Source organism: Ylistrum balloti, unplaced genomic scaffold, assembly GCF_031769215.1.
Source record: "Ylistrum balloti isolate Yb309-2 unplaced genomic scaffold, AGI_CSIRO_Ybal_v1 Utg370196, whole genome shotgun sequence".
Taxonomy (NCBI): Eukaryota; Metazoa; Mollusca; class Bivalvia; order Pectinida; family Pectinidae; genus Ylistrum; species Ylistrum balloti.
In genome coordinates, this window is record NW_026782173.1 from 1,598,404 (window position 1) to 1,621,461 (window position 23,058).

The 23,058-nt window shown below is 34.2% G+C and overlaps 1 protein-coding gene across 8 annotated transcripts in view; it reads left to right on the top strand.

The window, feature by feature from the left end:
* The window catches only part of LOC132551327 (calcium/calmodulin-dependent protein kinase type II delta chain-like), a 118,870-nt gene that overhangs the window by 10,144 nt on the left and 85,668 nt on the right, over positions 1 to 23,058 (top strand). For all 8 annotated transcript variants that reach the window (XM_060215453.1, XM_060215454.1, XM_060215455.1 and 5 more), the window contains exon 2: positions 1,663 to 1,757. In XM_060215453.1, coding sequence (XP_060071436.1) covers positions 1,663 to 1,757 — 95 coding nt within the window. The remainder of the gene's footprint in view (positions 1 to 1,662; positions 1,758 to 23,058) is intronic.

The following is a 23,058-nucleotide window of genomic DNA, read 5'->3' on the forward strand; positions in this document are numbered from 1 at the left end:
TAGCTTATTGAAAGGAAATTTTAATTTCGTTTTATTGTCATTTTGTGAAATATATGTACTTGGTCAATAAGGGTGTTGTACATTTGTGCGGTCAATAAGGGTGTTGTACATTTGTTGTTTGCATGTATAAACGATATAAGGAGAAAGTGAAAATAAAATATTTGTTTAGTTACTGTCATTTCAAATAACAGATTAAACTGCATGTATCTCAAAGTCAGGAAGCTGATATCGTCAACCTCATTTATACACTTTGTTGAGTCGAAATTCAGTTAATTCGAAACATGTCCCTTGATTTTGACTGTATATATATATATGTATAAATGATCTGATATAAATATGTTTATATTTGTATTGATCAAAAAAACTTGTTATATATAACTTCATTTCTCTTTGTCTGATCAACCTCAAACTTCATGAAGTGCTTCCGTACCAAAAGTGCTTTCTTGGGATTGCTTTTGAGGTTTGAAGGTCAGTGGTCAAGGACAGTGTTACCATTTATCGGAGATTGGTTTCAGGTGATAACTTGAATTTCTTTGGACAATTACTCAAACTTCATGCAGTGTTTTCATTTTCAAAAGGGCTTGCTTCGGATTGCTATTCAAGTTTGAAAGTCAAAGGTCAAGGTCACTTTTACTATGAATAGAAAATTTGTTTTCTTACAATAGCCTTACCAAAGGTATTTGGTTAGGATTGCTTCAAGGTCAAAGGTCAAGATCACTGTAGATGTTAAAAGAAAATTTCTTTAGTGTGATTACTGGAGTTTTTGTTTTGGACAATTGGACTCAAACTTCATACAATGCTTCTTAACCAAAGGGACTTGTTTCAGATTGCCATATTTGGAGCAAATTAATACTTTTTTAAAAATCATAATTCTGCACATAATTGTGATATACATATCTATTCTCAGCACTATGATCTAATCTGCAAGGTTACTCATCACATCTCAAACAAATGGACAAATTATATAAATGGAATAAATACAATGAATATCTATGGCTGTTCTTCCATAAAACTTTTCTCCAGAATCCTTGCTAGGCAGGTGACACATCCACTTCAGTGGAATTCTCGTTTTATCTATAATCTGTTTACCATCTCATTACTTACTATTTTCGACCTGAATGTATATATGATTATAGTACAGCCGAAAAAGATGGTCGATTCCCTACTGCCTTGTACACCACAGATGTTGATGCTAGTACATTCCACACTGGTCATTTGTCTGGTGAAGGTGACCATGCAGTCATCGAACTATTGCACTCAAATCTTCTGGTTGTGTTATAAGAACTTCTGTTCTATTGACATTACCAAGCTTAGAAAATGTTCCTTGGAAAAAAACTTCGATTCAATTTAACTAAAGTTTAAAGGCCACTTGATGCTTGTTAGGAGATTTAAAGCTCTGTCAACTTCATTATTTCTTGCTTGGTTCCAATAAAAATGGTATGAGAAGACTGGATGCAAGTCTGTAACGATAGTGTCATATATCATTCTCATGACAGGGTCAGACAATGGAAAACAATGGTCTTTCCTGGTCATTGATTTCTGAAAGGACACTGTTACATGTATTAAGGAACCTAGACGGATATAATCTACTAGATGAGCTAATATGATTTCAGCAACTGACATATGATTTAATTTTACATATTTCTCTTCCTTTACTTGCAGGGGTGCTTTTTCCATTGTGAGAAGATGTGTACAGAAATCCACAAATTTAGAGTTTGCTGCAAAAATCATTAACACAAAGAAATTATCGGCCAGAGGTAAGAATACAATGATTGTATATATAATGGTAGGCTTTGAGAGCCTATATCAAGCTGTAGGAACATGTGCTTTACTCATTAGCCAAGAAAAGAGAAAAGCCAGTTTCTTATTGCATAATATGACCTTGAGAGATTGTTCATGTGATGATTAGTCTGTTTGGAAAATGGTTACAAACAAGCATTGTTCCTGTGTAGGACACAAAAAGGCTAACTCAACAAAAACCATTATACAGTCACAGGACCAGTAATCCATACTTTACTGATAGCAGGATATTCAAAGTTAGAAATATAATAGCATTTGTATGATTATCTGAATTGATACAATTACTGGCAAACAATGATTGATTTCTATGATGCTATGGAGTTATTCAATAAAAGACAATTTGTAATCCAGATGTATCAGAACTCACAGAATTGTACTGAATGATGATTGTGTTAACAATATCAATGGAAAAGGAAAAAATATGTTCCTGCTTCACCTTGTTCGGAGTTGTCATAGGAGACCAGCATTTCAAAGGTCGAGTATTGACTTTCTGGTGACATTGTCATGTATAGGTGTACAATGTTTGCTATTTCTTGGATCCTCCATAAGAGGGCCATTTTATGATTTTTGAAGCTGTTAAAACCAAACCACCTGTTATTTTACTTTATTTGAGATCTAGAAATTCTAGAACAAAACATAATGCCATCATGGTTATAAGATAGGACACTGCTCCTCCTTAAACTGTAAATAGTAAACATGTATATATTCTGCATGAACACAACACAATGAAAGTATAGATATTTAACCTTAATTGTATGATTTTCCTACAGTAGACATACCTTATAAATTTGTTTAGAATTTTCAACAAAAATTTAAATATGATTGGAATTGCCACATTCTGACAGGGGCTGTTGTGTTGTCACACCAGTGTTGACATCCATGTTTGGATGTGTGTCTACATAGGGCATTTGTTGAGGTTAAGATTTGGTATGAGTATTGAATTTAGTAGATCATGCATTATATTTAATAGGATGCCAGCATTTGGTATTCGTGTTTGTGTTGTGTTGTGTGCAAGATAAATAAAGTGAAATGCAAAATTGAAAAAAAAAAAAAAATAATAAATAAAATTTTTTATATGGGTTGAATAGATTAAAGTGTATAACTTATTGTGATAAATTTAAGTAACAATATATGTAGATATCACCTGGTTATAAAAGAAGATGTGGATACTTCATGCTTGTCGCCAGAAATAAGGAATTTACCATTTGAAGTGGTTTTTTTTAAATTTTACATTATGTTGTTGGGATATTTAATGGTTTTTCTCACAAATTAAACTTTTGATAATGAAATATGAGCCATTAAGACTTCTTATTGCAATGAAAAGTGAACTATGTCATTCACAAACAGCTCTTGTTTTACAGGTCATGATATATCATTTTATGGAAAATATTTATGTGAATATCTCCACGGTAACAGTAGCTGTGATGATGACAACTTAATGTAATAAACCATTGTGTAATGATACTTGCTCTAGGCCTGTAACTTTTTGATGGATGCATGTTTAACCAGTACTGTATGACCTTAAAGTATATTAAGTGTTGCAAGAATTAAATTTGTTTTTTAACTTAATTGAAACATAACCATGATGCAATCAAGCCGCAACACAATTGATATATCATTTTTAATAGTAATTTGTTTTGAGATGAGTCCCACAGTCTAAGAGACATAAGCTCAGGAATGGAATATCTCTGCCCAAAAACAAACACTATGTTGAGTATCCTTGGTTTACCAAAAATGGTTTACTGTATTCTGGTTCTATAGACAAGATATGGTGTATTATATTCTGGTTCCAGTGACAAGATATAGTTTAAAATGTTCTGGTTCTATTGACAAGATATGGTGTACTAAATCCTGGTGCCATTTTCAAGGTATAGTGTACTATGTTCTGGTTCCATTGACAAGATATAGTTTACTATATTCTGGTTCTAAGATATAGTGTACTGTCTTCTGGTTCCATTGCCAAGGTATAGTGTACTATATTCTGGTTCCATTGACAAGATATGGTGTACTATATTCTGGTTCTATTGATAAGATATGGTGTACTATATTCTGGTTCTATTGACAAGATATGTGGTACTAAATCTGTGCCATTTTCAAGGTATTGTACTATAGATATGTGGTACTATATTCTGGTTCTATTGATAAGATATGGTGTACTATATTCTGGTTCGATTGACAAGATATGTGGTACTATATTCTGGTTCTATTGACAAGATATAGTGTACTATATTCTGGTTCCATTGACAAGATATGGTGTACTGTGTTCTGGTTCTATTGACAAGATATGTTGTAATATATTCTGGTTCTATTGACAAGATATGGTGTACTATATTCTGGTTCCATTGCCAAGATATAGTGTACTATATTCTGGTTCTATTGCCAAGATATTGTGTACTATATTGTGGTTCCATTGCCAAGGTATGGTGTACTGTATCGTGGTTCCATTGACAAGATATAGTGTACTATATTCTTTTTCTATTGACAAGATATTTTGTACTATAGTCTGGTTCTATTGACAAGATATGTTAACCTATATTCTGATTTGTTGACTAGGTATTGTGTACTACTCTGGTTTATAGCACCAAAGACATTTTGAGCTGTGTGCAGTTATAGAAAAAAATAAATGAATTATACAGAAATGAAGGAACCGTTTTTTTTAAATGAAATGATGTATATGCATAATGCATTTTTTTGTGTTAGATTATTTTACATGAAATATGGTTATAATATGTGATATGAAAATATACTTATATGCTTTATATTTACATGATTTTCTATCATTAAAAGGTGAAAGTAGTTATAGAAAAGTGGGGTAAATCAAATTTGTAAAATTGGTCTTGATCGTAATGATTAAAGCTATGTTTTCAAGATGCACTTCTTAAACGATATTTAATTTACACTTTGGTTAGAGAGCAGAATTATTTCTGATATTGATTTGCAGGATAAAACTCATTTATAGACAGAAATATACAGACACAAATTAATTGATGATGTGGTTTATAGCCAGTCATATCCTCTATATAATTTGTCTAGACTTAGAATACCATGATCGATCAGGTGAATGCAAGGAAATTCTCCATATAAAATTGTTCCCACTTCATTACATTTGGTAATCTAAGAAAGTATAAGCTTCTGTATGATGAAGCTTCTACATTTTTGAGGCTACTGTAACCAATACTTTGACCTTGGACCTTTGTCATTGAAAATAGTTGGTCTAGAGCACAACTAATGCTTGAGATAAAGCACTCCATTTCGTGTACAGAGTGTGTTGAAAGTCATTTTGATAGATCTGTACTTTGAAGTCTAATTAATTAAAAACAAAACAATCTGAGACATGTCTGTGATACCAAACTTTGTTCAGAAGTAAATTCTATTTAAAAAAAAGTTTCTTTGATCTAAAGTTTGAAATCTGACTTCAGTCATTTTAGAAATGTATTGAGGATATCATTTTTACCTGAGTGCACTCTAAAATCTTAAGGATATTACGAGTGCAAGAAAGTCAGAGTCACTGCAATATATATGTAATCCTGATAAATCTCTGTCATCGGAAAACAGTTTTCTACAGTAAATTGTAAAATGGTTTACATGGAGCTTATTTTGAACAGGTTTGATAAGATTATGTCAGACAGACTTTACAAAGTGCTATATGTTGAAATCCTGGCTGATAAAAGAGGGATCATTTGTATTTTGATCGAGTATGCTTTTATTTGTTTTAAAAACTTGAAATATTAATTGTCAAAGCAGTAAAAAGAAATTGCTCTCATACAAAAAAATAGAATGAAAAGTTACTTTTGTGAAGTTTTCATACTAGGCACTAAACTGTTTTTGACACAAACCCATTCACTGCTGATATAACTTTCAATTCAGAAATGAAAAGAAAACTTCTGTTTTGTATATGAAACAAAAGAAGATCTTACGATTGTGGACATTACTATCGGTCTGGTATTTACCTTCAATATTTCAAATGCCTACATCCTTCATATCTTTATTATTTATTAGTTTGGTTGTATATAAATAGGCCAGGTCACCTGCCTGTAGTTTGCGTACTGTGTTTGTGTGAGTTTTAACTGCAGAAGTCACCAGTCTTTTAATATAGCGGTATTCTTTACTTGAATTCTGGTTATCCATTATAAGACTTCTTACAATCTCTATTGCTTTGTAGTGCACTGGCCAACATGTGCATCTACTTTTTATCTGTGTAGTAGACAGGAAAAATAATCAAACCTCCATTTCCTCATGGAAAGCTATAAACAATGAGGTTAAAAGTGTTGAAGAATATTACACAGGATGAAAATGTAAAGCAGGAGATTATTGGAAAAAGGAAGAACAGAAGCAGATATTTAATTCTGTATAGAATAACTCTGTTATATCTAATAACACTTTATCAGGATACCAGGCAACCCTGTATAGAATAACTCTGTTATATCTAATTTCAGTTCATCAGGATACCAGGAAACCCTGTATAGAATAACTCTGTTATATCTAATGCCACTTTATCAGGATACCAGGAAACCCTGTATAGAATAACTCTGTTATATCTAATGCCACTTTATCAGGATACCAGGCCACTCTGTATAGAATAGCTCTGTTATATCTAATAACACTTTATCAGGATACCAGGCCACTCTGTATAGAATAACTCTGTTATATCTAATGCCACTTTATCAGGATACCAGGCCACTCTGTATAGAATAACTCTGTTATATCTAATGCCACTTTATCAGGATACCAGGCCACTCTGTATAGAATAACTCTGTTATATCTAATGCCACTTTATCAGGATACCAGGCCACTCTGTATAGAATAACTCTGTTATATATTATATCAGTTTATCAGGATACCAGGCCACTCTGTATAGAATAGCTCTGTTATATCTAATAACACTTTATCAGGATACCAGGCAACTCTGTAAAAATAACTCTGTTATATTTAATATCAGTTTATCAGGATACCAGGCCACTCTGTATAGAATAACTCTGTTATATCTAATGCCACTTTATCAGGATACCAGGCCACTCTGTATAGAATAACTCTGTTATATCTAATGCCACTTTATCAGGATACCAGGCAACTCTGTATAGAATAACTCTGTTATATCTAATATCAGTTTATCAGGATACCAGGCCACTCTGTATAGAATAACTCTGTTATATCTAATATCAGTTTATCAGGATACCAGGCCACTCTGTATAGAATTACTCTGTTATATCTAATATCAGTTTATCAGGATACCAGGCCACTCTGTATAGAATAACTCTGTTATATCTAATGCCACTTTATCAGGATACAAGGCAACTCTGTATAGAATAACTCTGTTATATTTAATATCAGTTTATCAGGATACCAGGCCACTCTGTATAGAATAACTCTGTTATATCTAATGCCACTTTATCAGGATACCAGGCCACTCTGTATAGAATAACTCTGTTATATCTAATGCCACTTTATCAGGATACCAGGCAACTCTGTATAGAATAACTCTGTTATATCTAATGCCACTTTATCAGGATACCAGGCAACTCTGTATAGAATAGCTCTGTTATATCTAATATCAGTTTATCAGGATACCAGTTCACTCTGTATAGGGTAGCTCTGTTATATCTTTTGTTGGTTCATTAGTGTACTAGCTAACGATAAAAACTAGCTTAACAGGGTACCAGCTGATAAAAGTTTTTTTTCAAGTGAAAAGATCTGTGAAATAAAGCATTGTTAGGTGTAAGAGTTTACTTAAGACACACTTCAAAAGGAATTGAACACAAGTTATAACAATTTAGGAATGTAGAAAGGAGAAAAGGTCTGTGTTGTGGAGCTCATGAAAGGGAAATAGTAGACTACAATGTACAGTGAAGCAATTCTTGAAGTACTGTAGTTGTTCATAGACGATGAAAAGACCAACATAGAATTTGTTCGGAAAGAAAGTATTTGTTATGTATTGTAGAAGTATCTGATGTTCGTCCGTAAACAATGTTTGTTATAGTTATTTCTTGAGAAGTACTGGATAGGTCTTTCTCAAATTTCATGTATTGATTCCTTGGGCCCTAGTTTTGCCTGTTTGATTTTTAGGACTGATCAGAAAAACTATATGGCTGTCATGTGGCCATCTTGGATTTTGAATTTGAAAGTTTGTTATCACTATTTCTTGAGAACTACTGCATAGATCTTTCTCAAATTCAGTGTGTAGGTTCTCCTTGATCCCTAGTTTTGCCCTTAGTCTTTGGGATGAATAATCACTCATACTTGCCTTTTAATGGTTCATCTAGCTATCTTTCTCTGCTGTATAAGCTAGCCATAGTATGAACTGAATCTATATTCATAAAGATAGTAAACCATGTAGATAAGAATCTGTTGGCCCACAGGGCCGGGCCTGTAGCTGTAGTGATCTTTTTACCTAGAAAAGAAAGTAAACCACCTAATAATACTTTTGATGCTCAACCTTAAAAGGTTTTCAACTTACTTATAATTGTGTATGCAGCATGTAGCAAATTAGATGAAGATTGTTTCCATAGACATGCAAATTGTACAGATCCTGGAGGTATATCATGTTCATTTAGAAATTTTCAGGTTATAAATCTGGCACTTTCTAAGCTGTAACCCAGGCTTTCCCAGTGAATATGTATTGGCAGATTCATCCATTTTGAATCTGGAGATACAATATTTATCTGCCTTTTTAGATTTCTGTAGCTTATTCTTCTGGATTATAGTGCTTGTGGATTTTTTTAGCAAGGTTTATCCACAAAATGTGCAAATGAATTGAAAATGATTTTACAGTCTTGTGAAAAGTTTCTGAGGAATTGCATTATCCATGTACATGGTCTATTTGAAGCATGAGTTAACAGTCAAATAAATCTGAGGGGCAGCTGAGAGTGCTGTTCTTGCTAATCTTGTCTGCACGCAACCCTGTTAGAGACTTGAAGTAGAACTTCACTCTGTGATTGTTGTTGTAACACTAAACCTTCCAAGTCCAATTCCTTCTCTTTTGAATAATTCAGAATGCCTCCTGACTCCAACAAGATATAAAGCACTCCAGCATCACACACACAGTTCTTAGAACAGTCTCTTTTCTGTTCAACATTGATTTAAAGAGTAAACTTGCTAATGATACGTTCACAAGTAAAATCTACTTATTGAGCATGGTAGACTGTAAATATATCAATAGCTAGGAGCCTGTAGTAATTTGTATGGTCAAGGCTGTTGTTACTTTGTTCCAAGGTTTCCCCATAAACACCTGTGCTTTCTCACATGTGATTTACAAACATAAGTGAAAAGCAGCTAAAGACCAGATGAAAATTATGGGTATAGATGTGAAGACGAATCTTATACAAATGATGTAAGCATATTATTTGTCTAGGCTAATTAGTGTGTCTGGGATGAAAATAATGTTCATTATATTGGATTTAAAGAGAGTCCTCCATTTAATGAATGGATTTTATTTTTCTCCTTCATTACGTTGTGTAACTTGCAAGAAAGATGAAGATGATATTATACAAATTATTATTCTATATCCAATATTATGTTCAGAAGTTTTCTCAGTGACATTTTCCTTCTTAACATTTGTAACAGCAGCCATGAAAGTCTCTCTAAGGTTTAACTAGATAAGTCATTTTCTGTTACTAGTACTCAAGAATCTTTTGTAGATCCTCAGAAAGTTTGACTTAATTGCCCTGAAACAAGTATAGACTTTACCAGTGGTTGTTTTAGAATAGATGGTGTATTATTGAAATGTAGGAATTATAGGGATAAATGTGGTATAGTTCCACCATAGACTGGTCATTATGGGCTAATGTAAAAGCAGTATCACATTGAGGATTGCAGTTATTTTTGGAACGTATTGGCCGTGGTTTTTTGTCATAGTAAATATTTAAACAGGACCTAAATATGAATTCCTGAAATAGAGATAATGTCTACAGGTTTAAAGTTACAGAGAGCTTGTGGATCTCTTTCAAGATGCATGTAACTGAGAGGGGCAAATAATGGATTTTGAAAATTCAAATGGACATGAAAACAATTGAATGCCTTTGATGCATTTTCGATGGAAATTGGGCATTTCAATGACTTAGTATAACATACTGATGCATGTGGTTAAACTTTTATGAAGACTATTGATTGTTAATGCGTTGATTATTGGTTAATTGAATAATAACTGTATACATGGCCACTTTTCAAGTGCAAATTTGGTGGTATTATGCAATTTCTATTAAGAGGATGCATGTGGTAAACTGATCAAATGATAAGTGAAATGGGACACTCTTTGTATATGTCCATAAAAGAAATCCTTCGTTGGCAATTATGTAGGAGGGGCAGAGTCTTTCTATCATCTGTCAGTCTGAATAATTTGAAAAAGATGCAATGATATCAGTAGTGCTATACAATGTGTTGTCTACAGCCTGTTTATATACATACAGCCTGTATCACAGTATGGATGTCAAGTTGGTTGATCTGCCTGTAAATACATACAGCCTGTATCATGGTGTATGGATGTCCAGTTGGTTGATCTGCCTGTATATACATACAGGCTGTATCACAGTGTATGGATGTCAAGTTGGTTGATCTGCCTGTATATACATACAGCCTGTATCACGGTGTATAGATGTCAAGTTGGTTGATCTGCCTGTATATACATACAGCCTGTATCACGGTGTATAAAGTAGAGTTGGTTAATCTATCTGTATATACATACAGCCTGTATTAGAGTGTATGGATGTAGAGTTGGTTAATCTGTGTTCCAATAATGTGCTTTAGGATAGAAATTTGATTTGTCTTAATGATTCAGTGGTGGATTGGGAATAGGATGTCGTAGGTTGTTTGCTAATGTAATTAACTATTCACTGACTTATAGTTGCTCTATGATTTGACTGTTACAGTAATATGATATTCAATCGCGAATGACTGTAACAGAATTTCTATTTTCATTTTGCCGTTCATTCGGATATCATTTCTAAATATTGAAACAGCAACATATCCCAATCGGAGCTAATCTGTTTCCTTTGTGTTAGAATACGGAAGCCATTGGTTGATTTCCCATAGGGTATGGAGCATACTGCACTAAAGCCATTGATTATTGTCAGTGATAAAAAGTGCTAGTGTAAATCTGGTAACCTGGCTCTGTTTTGTATCCGGTAGGGCACTGCAGGATCCCTCACATGATAATGATGATAAATCAAGATTTTTAGACCCTGGTATACAACGTGTGAAGAGAGGGGAAGTATGGAGGGAGATAATTCTGCTAGCTGTCAGTCTGTACTGCAGCTTCAGCCCTCACATCAATTATTAAACCCAATATATGGACTTTTATAGTTGTTGCAATGCAGCTCTAAACCAGCTGCCTAAAAGCTCATACCATGTCAGGTTACAAGTGAAGTAAGAGAAGGTCTTCATTGGCAGCACAGATACTATGTCAGTTTTATGTAAATCGAAAGCAAAATTGCAGCTGCATGCCATACATTTTTATTTACATGAGAAAAAGTTCTTGTTTTAACGAAGGAGTTATGGTTATTGCTTTAAATAATTTTGAGGCTTAGATCCTATCTGATATTGAGTTAATTTCTTACAAACCAGTTCAATAAAAAATTTATACCAGTCGAAGAGATCTGGAAATTAATTTTTTGGAGAAGAATGTTGAAATTTAGTTTTGCTGTTCAATATTATACTGCATATCCAATGTGGAGGTAAAGCTGGAGTGAAGGGTGATGACAAACTGTTTCCATCTGTCATCTTCTCCACTAACCTACACAGCATAACCCCAGTATCTCATGAAAATCAATACATTTATATATTTTCACGGAGAATAGTGAACAGATTTAATACATCTGAAATTCACAGCATTGGGAATTTAAGTCATAAAATTTGTGAACAGATATGGCTGGGATATAAACATTGGGTAATATCATTGGGTAATATTTAAAAAGAAATTCATACTTTTGTATTGGTGTTTTTCTTATCTCTCAAATGATCAGGAACGCATATCAATTGCTACTATTTCAAACCTTTCATTTTAAACTAGTACCTCTTTAATTTTGTTTATTTTACAATATATATGTAGATGAAAAGTTGTTCTCACATGCAGAAGTGCAGATCGTCTTTTTAAAGGTCACCTGGGATTCAGGTGAAACTTCCCTGAAATGATCCTGAGATGGTACTAACCAGATTATTTTTTAGCCTCAAAAAGTTCACCATGGCAGTCACAGCAGCCATTTTGTAACATGATTGTGCAGTCATGATTTCCCTGAAGAACTTTTTTTTATGTATTTCTTCTTAAGTTCTACCAATGCAGGATGGGATCCAGCTCAAATTTGCCTAAAGTGACCCTGAGGTGGTCCTAACCATGTGCCCTAATTTTACAGATCAGTCCAAAATCCAATATAGCCATAATCTTCAAGAAACTCATTTGAAACTTCAGTTCCATTGGTACCATTGAACTGAAATGTTAAGAAACTGTTTTTTTTTTTTTTTTTCGCCTTTACTTCAAAAATGTTTTGAACTGTTTTAATCATTTAATAACTGTTCCCTCAACTACTAATACTATTATTAGTCTCTATGCCTCTTGTTTAAGTATAGTGCTGGTAAGAGAATGCCTTTACAAGTTGTAATCCCATTTGGTAGATTGAACAAATAAAACATGTTTGAATAAAGAAAGATATTATGTAAAATCCAGACATATGTATGATAGCATAGTGCAGGTATATATGTAATAATACAGTGCTGGTATTGTGTCATAGTATAGTACATATATGTGTATATGAAAATAGTGCAGGTATGGTAGGTGTAGGTATGTGTGTGATAGTAAAGTGGAGGTATAGTACAGTGTAGGTATGTGTGTGATAGTAAAGTGGAGGTATAGTACAGTGTAGGTATGTGTGTGATAGTAAAGTGGAGGTATAGTACAGTGTAGGTATGTGTGTGATAGTAAAGTGGAGGTATAGTACAGTGTAGGTATGTGTGGAGGTATAGTACAGTGTAGGTATGTGTGTGATAGTAAAGTGGAGGTATAGTACAGTGTAGGTATGTGTGTGATAGTAAAGTGGAGGTATAGTACAGTGTAGGTATGTGTGTGATAGTAAAGTGGAGGTATAGTACAGTGTAGGTATGTGTGTGTGTGTGATAGTAAATGTGTGTGGAGGTATAGTACAGTGTATGTGTGTGGTATGTGTGTGATATGTGTGTGTAAAGTGGAGGTATAGTACAGTGTAGGTATGTGTGTGATAGTAAAGTGGAGGTATAGTACAGTGTAGGTATGTGTGTGATAGTAAAGTGGAAGTATAGTACAGTGTAGGTATGTGTGTGATAGTAAAGTGAAGGTATAGTACAGTGTAGGTATGTGTGTGATAGTAAAGTGGAGGTATAGTACAGTGTAGGTATGTGTGTGATAGTAAAGTGAAGGTATAGTACAGTGTAGGTATGTGTGTGATTGTAAAGTGGAAGTATAGTACAGTGTAGGTTTATGTGTGTAGTAGTAAAGTACAAGTATATTTGTAGTTGGTAGCATGCACGTACATCCCATTGTTATATACTTTACCTACAGGCATGTACTTTCATCAAAGAAGTAGTTTGTTTAATCTTCTTAAAAGCTCGAAAGAATCATAAAAAAGAAAATGGCAATATTGCTAGGTTATCAATCGTTATTGAATCTTAATAATCACTGCAGAGGATTTCTTTCGGAAATTGTGATTACAGTATTAGGGATGTAATCTTAGAAATCAATGGAACATGAATATTTGAGACTATTTACCTTTGAGCCAGCTTTTCACAAAGTATTCTGGTTGTCTGTTGACAGGATTATCAAATGTAGGTACATTTATCACTACATCCTTATTCCATTGATTTTCCTAAAAAGACTAAGAGAGTACATTATTTTAAATGACATTTTCTGAAATAAAACAATATTTGTGTCTCTTTTGTGTTTGGTACCATATGCCACCAAGCAATAACTCAGATTAAACTGGGGTAACACTTAATCTATCAAGTCACAAGTTTGCTTTACCACCTAAAGCAGCAGTGGCACATGTATTACTGGTAAGTCATATACATGCTCTTACTGTATTAAAAATGGTATATCGAAAAATGCTGACTGATGGCAAGCTTCTGGAATGGTTCAAGGTGGTAATGGTACGCTGGCCAGTAGTTGCACATTTTAAAGTCAGCCATTCTCATATTTCTAGGCCAGTGCAGTGTCTGAACCAAACTGTTCATGTTGACGAGTGTCCCAGGTCTTGCAGACTTCGGGAAACTACAGATAGAAAAGATAGACTTCTATGTAGACAGGCAAGGTGAGCCCCATCTGGCACTGTCATCAGACTCATGGGACAGTGGAATGTCAGTGTTCATTTGAACAATAGGTGACTTCACTCTTGCCGACCATTTAAAGATCCTTTGTTGATTAGAAGGCACAAACAAGCAAGACTGCAATGGGCACGTGATCACTGAACAAAGTATATTAGGTCTTGGCGAAGAATCCACTGGCCTGATCAAACCTGCATTTTACTTGGTCCCAGAGACAGCAGGGTCTGTGTTTGGAGACCAAGAAGTATGACATATTATCAGAATCAAATTCTGGGATTAATTACATAATTAACAAATCACAGACAAGGATCTATCTTTGAGTTTGAATATGAATGTTTTGTTATTGCTGTTGGATGGGTCTTTCTCAATTTTCATTCGTAATTCTGGCAGACAGGCAACAATCTTGGATTTGGCAGTTAAAGATTATAATTGCAATTTCTTAAGAAGAATTTTAAAATTTCATATAATCAAGAGCAAAAAGTGGAGAAAGGAAAGAAGGGAAAAGATCCAACATTTAAAGTACAAAAAGGATCATGCAAACAATGATTGGCATCAAGATCCCTCTGGTATCTCTATTTCTTAAATACAGTGAACAAAAGTAAGCCCAATCTAAGTTATATGTAATTTTTAACTTATGGCTAAGTATATGGACTGATTATAGAGAATTAACCATTCACTGCAATAGGATTTAGGTTGAAAGTGAAGCATTATTTGGTAAAGAACATTGGCGGATGACTTTGAATTATTTTGTATTAGGTTGATGGCTAATAACTCAGCGTTATTGGGTATTATGTTGATGGTTGATAACTTAGTATTATTTGATATTTGATCAATGACTGGTAACTTAGCATTATTTGATATTTGATCAATGACTGGTAACTTAGCATTATTTGATATTTGATCAATGACTGGTAACTTAGCATTATTTGATATTTGAACTACAATTCAGCTATTTTGACTGAACTGCTATTTTGGCCGAACTGCAATTCCGCTATTTTGGCCGATCAACAATACTTCTATTCTGGCCAAACTGCAATTCTGCTATTTTGACCAAACTGCAATTCTGCTATTTTGGCCGAACTGCAATTCTGCTATTTTGACTGAACTACAATTCTGCTATTTTGACCAAACTGCAATTCTGCTATTTTGACTGAACTACAATTCTGCTATTTTGACTGAACTACAATTCTGCTATTCTGGCCGAACTACAATTCTGCTATTTTGACCAAACTGCAATTCTGCTATTTTGACTGAACTACAATTCTGCTATTTTGACCAAACTGCAATTCTGCTATTCTGGCCGAACTGCAATTCTGCTATTTTGACTGAACTACAATTCTGCTATTTTGACTGAACTACAATTCTGCTATTTTGACTGAACTACAATTCTGCTATTCTGGCCGAACTACAATTCTGCTATTTTGACTGAACTACAATTCTGCTATTTTGACTGAACTACAATTCTGCTATTTTGACTGAACTACAATTCTGCTATTTTGACCAAACCACAATACTGCTATTCTGGCCGAACTACAATTCTGCTATTTTGACTGAACTACAATTCTGCTATTTTTTATTTGATATTTGATCAATGACTGGTAACTTAGCATTATTTGTTCATTGACTGGTAACTTAGCATTAATTGACGTAAAGTGATGGTTGATAACTTATTACCATCTGGAATTAGGTTGATAGCCAAACTACTGCTATTTTGGCCGAACTACAATTCTGCTATTTTAACAGAAGTACATTACTGCTATTTTGGCCGAACTACAGTTCTGCTATTTTAACAGAAGTACATCACTGCTATTTTGGCCGAACTACAATTCTGCTATTTTAACAGAAGTACATCACTGCTATTTTGGCAGAACTACAATTCTACTATTTTGGCAGAACTACAATCTGCTGTTTTGGCAGAACTACAATTTTACTATCATGACTTCATTTAGTATTTCTTCTTTGCCCACTGTTTGAAAATATGTTTGGTATCATCAATATTGAATCCTTTGAGCTGTGGACAAGTTTTCATACCATTAGCTTTAAATTTGCCAAAGTAATTTTCAAATAACAATGACTTTACTAATTATGTCACTTTTTCTTTCTATGGAAATGTGTTCACACTAACCAACCAATCCAACAGGTGAAATGGTGTTTATTAGTTTCCAGAGGTGTATGCATCAACAATTAACAAACATGACCTAAAACAATAGGACGCTTGAGGCAGGTATAAAAACATCTCAGTATTGATTACTCTCACCGAAATTGGTTCATTTTATCCATAGAGTGTAGACTGATGTGGGTCAGATTGAAAATTGTTTTCATTTGCAGGAAAATTGTTGGTAATGAGCGAATAGTTGCCTGATCAATGGTTTGTGAATATTGATTCCTCATTTGAAAAATGATTCTGTCTCACTCACCAGTTGTAAAGGTTGATAGGATCTAGTCCATGATCGAGGTCAGAGGCTGATTGGGTCACACAGTTGTGTGGAGTTTTTTGTGACCTTTTACTAGTTTGTAAGCTAGACTGTCCTATCGGCTATGACATCTACACTGTAACACTGTGTTCTGCATTGAAAAGGAAAGATAATCTTGATGTAATCCATTAAGTAACTTAGTGGTGAACAGTTGTGTAAACCAAGAAAACATGAACCTGTTGGCATCAGAAATTAGTTTACTTGGTAAACGTTAAGCGATTGGATATATCTTTTTCATGTCCCTGTCCTTCAGTTTCGGGAAAATTATTGTTAACAATAACTGGTCTATTCCAATGTGTTTGATGTCATTGTCATCATCCTAACTTATTTAAACAAAGGTTAACTATCATAAAAACAAGGTTGGTGAGGTGAGGTTTCAGGATTGCAAGGTCAAGGTCATTGTAAATGTAAAAAGTTACTGATCATTTAATTATTATCACTCTAATGACTTATTTCTGTATGAACTGTGGTTAAACCTTGTAAAAGGATAAGTTTGATAATAAATTTGCTGAGGCATGGTAGTTTCTTATTTCAATTTCTGTTTAGTGTTCAAATTAAGCATTTGTTTGTTACAAGGTCATTTAGAATTTTGTTGTTAATGAGTTGTTATCTGTAGGTCTCTAGTTTTTTCTCTATTTAACATCTCACTATTGTAATGTTATGTACATAATCTCAAATATTTGGGTTACCGTATCAAAGTTTAGGACTTACCATGATTCTTATTATTAACCCACCTTCATGGTGGGTTATTCAGATTATCCTACATTTGTCTACTGTCTGTAAACAGTTGTTTTTATTGCTATTTCTTGAGAAATACTTAAGGACCTGATTGATTTTGGTACTGATCAGAAAAAACAAATGACAGGTGACCACCTTAGATTTGGTAGTTATAAATTATCAGTTATCATTTTTTGTCTGTTGCCATCTGCCGCCATTTGTCCTGTGTAAACATTCAAACTTCTTGTCAATAACGAAATAGCCCAGGATGCCAATATTGGGCCTGTAGTATACTGAGATGAAAGACTGCTAAGTGTGTTGAAATGAATGATCTTGACTCGTGTTGAAATCTTTTAAACATTTTCTTCTCAATAACTAAACTTCATTTTAAAGGTCATAGGGGTCAAATATACTAAAAATACTGTAGCATGTTTAGATGGAGCTCTTCCAAGTTTGTTCAAATGAATCACCTTGACCCACTTTCAAGGTCACAAGTGTCAAAATCTTCAAACAAATTCTTAATAACCAAAATGTCCAGGCTATTGACATTGGTTTTCTAACATTATTGGAAGAAGGGCTACAAAATTTATTCAAATGATTGACCTTGACCCTTTTTCGAAGTCTAAGTGGTGAAATGTGTTGATAACTGAAAATGTCTTCTTTTAACAAACAACAGAAATCCTGGGTCATGGTATTTGTGTAGTGGCATATGTGACCCCTCAAATACAAGAGTTATTGCCATTTGTCAAAACTTTGCATCTAGAGCATGACTTAAATTGTTTAGATTCAAACTAGGATAACAAAACTGGGTATATACATTGAGCATTCTAAAGCAATGTGCAGTTTACAAACTTCAGGGCCTGCAACCCCTTAATTACAGAGATATTGCCCCTTGTTAAAAGTTTCTTGCCTGAAGCATTACTTTGCCTGCATTTCAACTATGATATTTAAACGTGATGTATACATCAGTCATACAAAGTAAGTAAGATGCAGTGTAGCAAAGTCAGTGCCCATAACCCCTCAGTACAGAGTTAATACCATTTGTTAAAATTGCATGTCATGAGCATAGCTTGCTTGCATTAAAACCAGGATCATGAAACTTGGTGTATGCATTAATCATTGAGAATGTACAGTATATATCCAAATTATTGCCCATTATGAACATTTTTCTGTTCAATAAAGTGGTTTTCGGGGAGCATTCGTCAGTTTGACTGATATTATCGTCTGATTTGGCACAGGGTCCCACGGACCTTGCTTGCCTAAATTGAAGTACTTCAAACCATTCACATCTGAAGTTGTTGTTTGGGGGACTTATGTAACAATCCCATTACAATCAATACTAGTTAATTGTAACACACAGTATAATACAGTTGTAATACAAAAAATAACATGGTTGTATTCACAATATTTTGTAGTTATATTTAAAAAAATGACATTGGCGTATTCACAGCAGTATGCAGTTGTAATACAAAAATGGCATTGTGCATTCACAGCAGTATGCAGTTGAAATACAAAAAATAGCAGGGGTGTATTCGCAATATTATACAGTTATAATTAAAAAAATGACATTGGTGTATGCACAGCAGTATGCAGTTGTAATACAAAAATGGCATTGGTGCATTCACAGCAGTATGCAGTTGTAATACAAAAAATAACATGGGTGTATTCACAATATTATGTAGTTATAATTAAAAAAAATGACATTGACATAGTCACAGCAGTGTACAGTTGTAATACAAAAATGTCATTGGTGCATTCACAGCAGTATGCAGTTGTATGATGAATGTAAATTAAATGAAAAAAAAAGCATTTTTGTCTCTTGCAACATTCAGATTACTTAGTCAGCCAGAAAATCAATATTTCTACAGGCAAAATCATATGATTTATCGCTTTTTCACTGTCACTTAATCATAAAGTGGTTGTAATGCAGTTTGATTTGTGTTTTAGCAAAATATCCTGTAAAAATGCATGAAGCACAACCTAGCTCACCTCATGCCTGCTGTGTTGACAGAGAGGTCAATGTAGCATCATACAAAACACATTCATTATTTATGGTGCAGGATTTTATACTCAGGACTGAATTCGACTATCACAAGGTCGTCTCACCAATATCCTCCACAATGAAATGGCAAAACATCCGTCCCTTCAGTGTGTTTGATAACCTAACCCAAGATATTTCTGTTGTTCACACTTTGGTTCAGATAATTTTTGTCCTCATACACGAGTTATGTATGGACTAATGATTTTGTATTAGTTTGAAGCTTAAGGTACTCATTGATGAAGTAATCTGTCTACTCCATCAGTAATCATTTATAAGCATTGTAATGCTGTCAGTTGGCATTTGTAGGCATATAAATGCAAATGCATTATGGACATATGAATGCCAACAGGTAAATCAAGGGCCAAGTCAATGAAGCGTACCAACCTTTATCCAGTTGGTATTCATGATACAGGAACGTCAACATTCAGTCCAATGCTTTTATTTACCATTTTCAATTTTCATCCTGTTATAAGGTAAGGCAATATATCTGTTTACATAACTGGCAATGTTCCTATGCTGTTGGCAGTTCATGGGCTGGTAACACACAACTGACTTTAATAAGGTTACATAGTAGCTGCATGTATAGCCATTTATCAAACTGATGTTTTCTTGTTAATGTTTGTTGTAAGTTTCCATGAAGAAGAAATATTTTTGTGGTCAAGTGTTGTAAGCTTGGATTAAAATGCTAAGTTATTAAATAAAAGCATCCTTCTTCTGTACCTGGTGTATTAGACATCAAACCATTATCATCTCTAAATACATTCCAAACCACTTGTTAGCTAGGTTCTGTGTGACAGAATTCAGGTTAGGTCTTTATCATAAGAAACCAAATACTGGATTCTACTTGAATTTGGAATTATAATGATTGCAAAATTTTTCTTTTTTTTTTGAATAGTTGATCATGATTTTAATTTATTTCTCTCACACATTGTCATGTATGGAGGAAAAGATAGCATTAGAATATAAACTTCGGATGATATTACTGCAGGTTGTACTGTTGTTTGGTTTGATAAAAATTTCTGTGTTTTGCGAGAGTGTTGATATATAGCAGCTGTCAGACAGGCTTATATATTGTGGTTAGTGCGTGGGTGTTTCACAGTTGACAAATGTTGCAATAATTGCACACCTAACCGAGTGGGTGTCAACAGTTGTCAGGTAGGGCAATTAAACTCTTATCATACTCACACTGCATACATTTGGTTTGTCAAGATTTTTCCGCTATAGGTAATACATTATGCTTTTAACAATAAATTTATTAAGTTTCTGTCATAAAACAAAACTTATAACTGCTCCACTTACATAAAGATGTCATTGATTAAAATTTAAAATTAGCCTGTGTCATCTGATTTATTGAAGCGTTCAAGGTTAAGATATCTGTTTATCTTCTAATTTTGTAGTGTGACTTATTTCACCTGTTGACAGCTCATGGTATGTTCTGTCCTAGCAGGTGGAAGTGTGACCTTTCTGCCATCAAGAAGTGTCATACTTAGCAATGTTTTCAAGACACCAATTTCATTGAGAAAGAGGTTGCTGAGGCAGGCTGTGTAGTAAATCTGTTTAGCACATGCACCATGTGTTTTCCTAACAAGCCCTTTTGCACTGACTGTCTGATGGCATGCCTGTAACATAGACCTACTCAGTCACAACAGATGCTGGATCTGTATTGATTAAGCTTTGATTTCATTCTTACATGTGCTCTAGAAGGCTTTTATGTACAGTGTGACAAGAATCCTGTTGAAATATGTCCTATCAATCGTCATATTGTATTGTTGCTTTATTCAATATGTATTGTTGACTGGGAGTATAAAACAGGATGTGCAAAGTTAAGGCCTGATCATGGACTTATATTTTTTTTTTCCCCAATTTGATTACTATTTTTAACTCAAGAAGTGACTTATGACTTGAGCTTTTGCACAAAGATATTGATATTTGGCATGAAGGTTCCTGAAGGTTCCAACATTGGTTCGATTTGGTTAAAGTAAACCTTCTCTCTTTTTCAATTATTTAGACCTGTTTTTGTCCAGACTATTTTTGTCCAAATATATTGTAGTTTCATTAAGGTTTGGTGCATGTCAGCATTTTCTACATTGGCAGACCAATCAACAACGTCCACAACCTGGAGCTGTGAAATTAATAAAGAACTGCTGGTCAAAGGCCAAGTAGAAAAATAAATTGTGAGATGAACTACCTTGAGTCCATTATCCTCAAACCTCACACTGCTTCCACACCGATAGTACTTGATATTGAGATAATAACTTCCATTGCCTTTTTGTCAATCATGTTAAGTTTCTGTAAAGTGACTTTCCTTGAGGAGATGCTCTATGCATATAGCAGTTTTGGTTTGAAAGGTCATAAAGTTCATATTTACAATATAAGTCCAGCTTGAAAGTGCTTGTACATGCCACTTCAGCATTTTTTTAGTATCATTTCCTTGAATTTAGCTTGCAAACATAAAGCTTCATAAAACTGATTCTTGTCCTACCTTGTTTGTTCACCTTGACCTACTGCCATGGTCACTTGGGTCAAATGTGTTGAAATGCATAAGCAACTTCTTCTCAATAACCAGAAAGCCAAGGGTCTTCAGCATATGTTTTCAACAAGCAATATGTCTGGAATAATGACATTTTTATTTTAGACATATTTGGCCTATTTCATATAAAGGTCTTTATAGTCAGATGACCCCGAAGGCTTGTGGGTCTCTTGTTTATATAAATGTAGGTGTACAATACATTGTATTAGGGAACTGTTTATCATGGTGATTCTCTGTATTACTCTAGTTCTACAGTACATTGTGTAAGGAGACTGTTTATCATTGCAGTTCTTTATATCCAGTTTAGGTCTACATGACATTGTGTAAGGAGACTGTATATCATGGTTGTTCCTTATGTCGTTTAGGTCTACATTACATTGTGTAAGGAGACTGTATATCATGGTTGTACCTTATGTCGTGTAGGTCTACATTACATTGTGTAAGGAGACTGTATATCATGGTTGTTCCTTATGTTGTGTAGGTCTACATTACATTGTGTAAGGAGACTGTATATCATGGTTGTTCCTTATGTCGTGTGGGTCTACATTACATTGTATAAGGAGACTGTATATCATGGTTGTTCCTTATGTCGTGTAGGTCTACATTACATTGTATAAGGAGACTGTATATCATGGTTGTTCCTTATGTCGTGTAGGTCTACATTACATTGTGTAAGGAGACTGTATATCATGGTTGTTCCGTATGTCGTGTAGGTCTACATTACATTGTGTAAGGAGACTGTATATCATGGTTGTTCCTTATGTCGTGTGGGTCTACATTACATTGTATAAGGAGACTGTATATCATGGTTGTTCCTTATGTCGTGTAGGTCTACATTACATTGTGTAAGGAGACTGTATATCATGGTTGTTCCTTATGTCGTGTAGGTCTACATTACATTGTGTAAGGAGACTGTATATCATGGTTGTTCCTTATGTCGTGTAGGTCTACATTACATTGTGTAAGGAGACTGTATATCATGGTTGTTCCGTATGTCGTGTAGGTCTACATTACATTGTGTAAGGAGACTGTATATCATGGTTGTTCCTTATGTCGTGTGGGTCTACATTACATTGTATAAGGAGACTGTATATCATGGTTGTTCCTTATGTCGTGTAGGTCTACATTACATTGTGTAAGGAGACTGTATATCATGGTTGTTCCTTATGTCGTGTAGGTCTACATTACATTGTGTAAGGAGACTGTATATCATGGTTGTT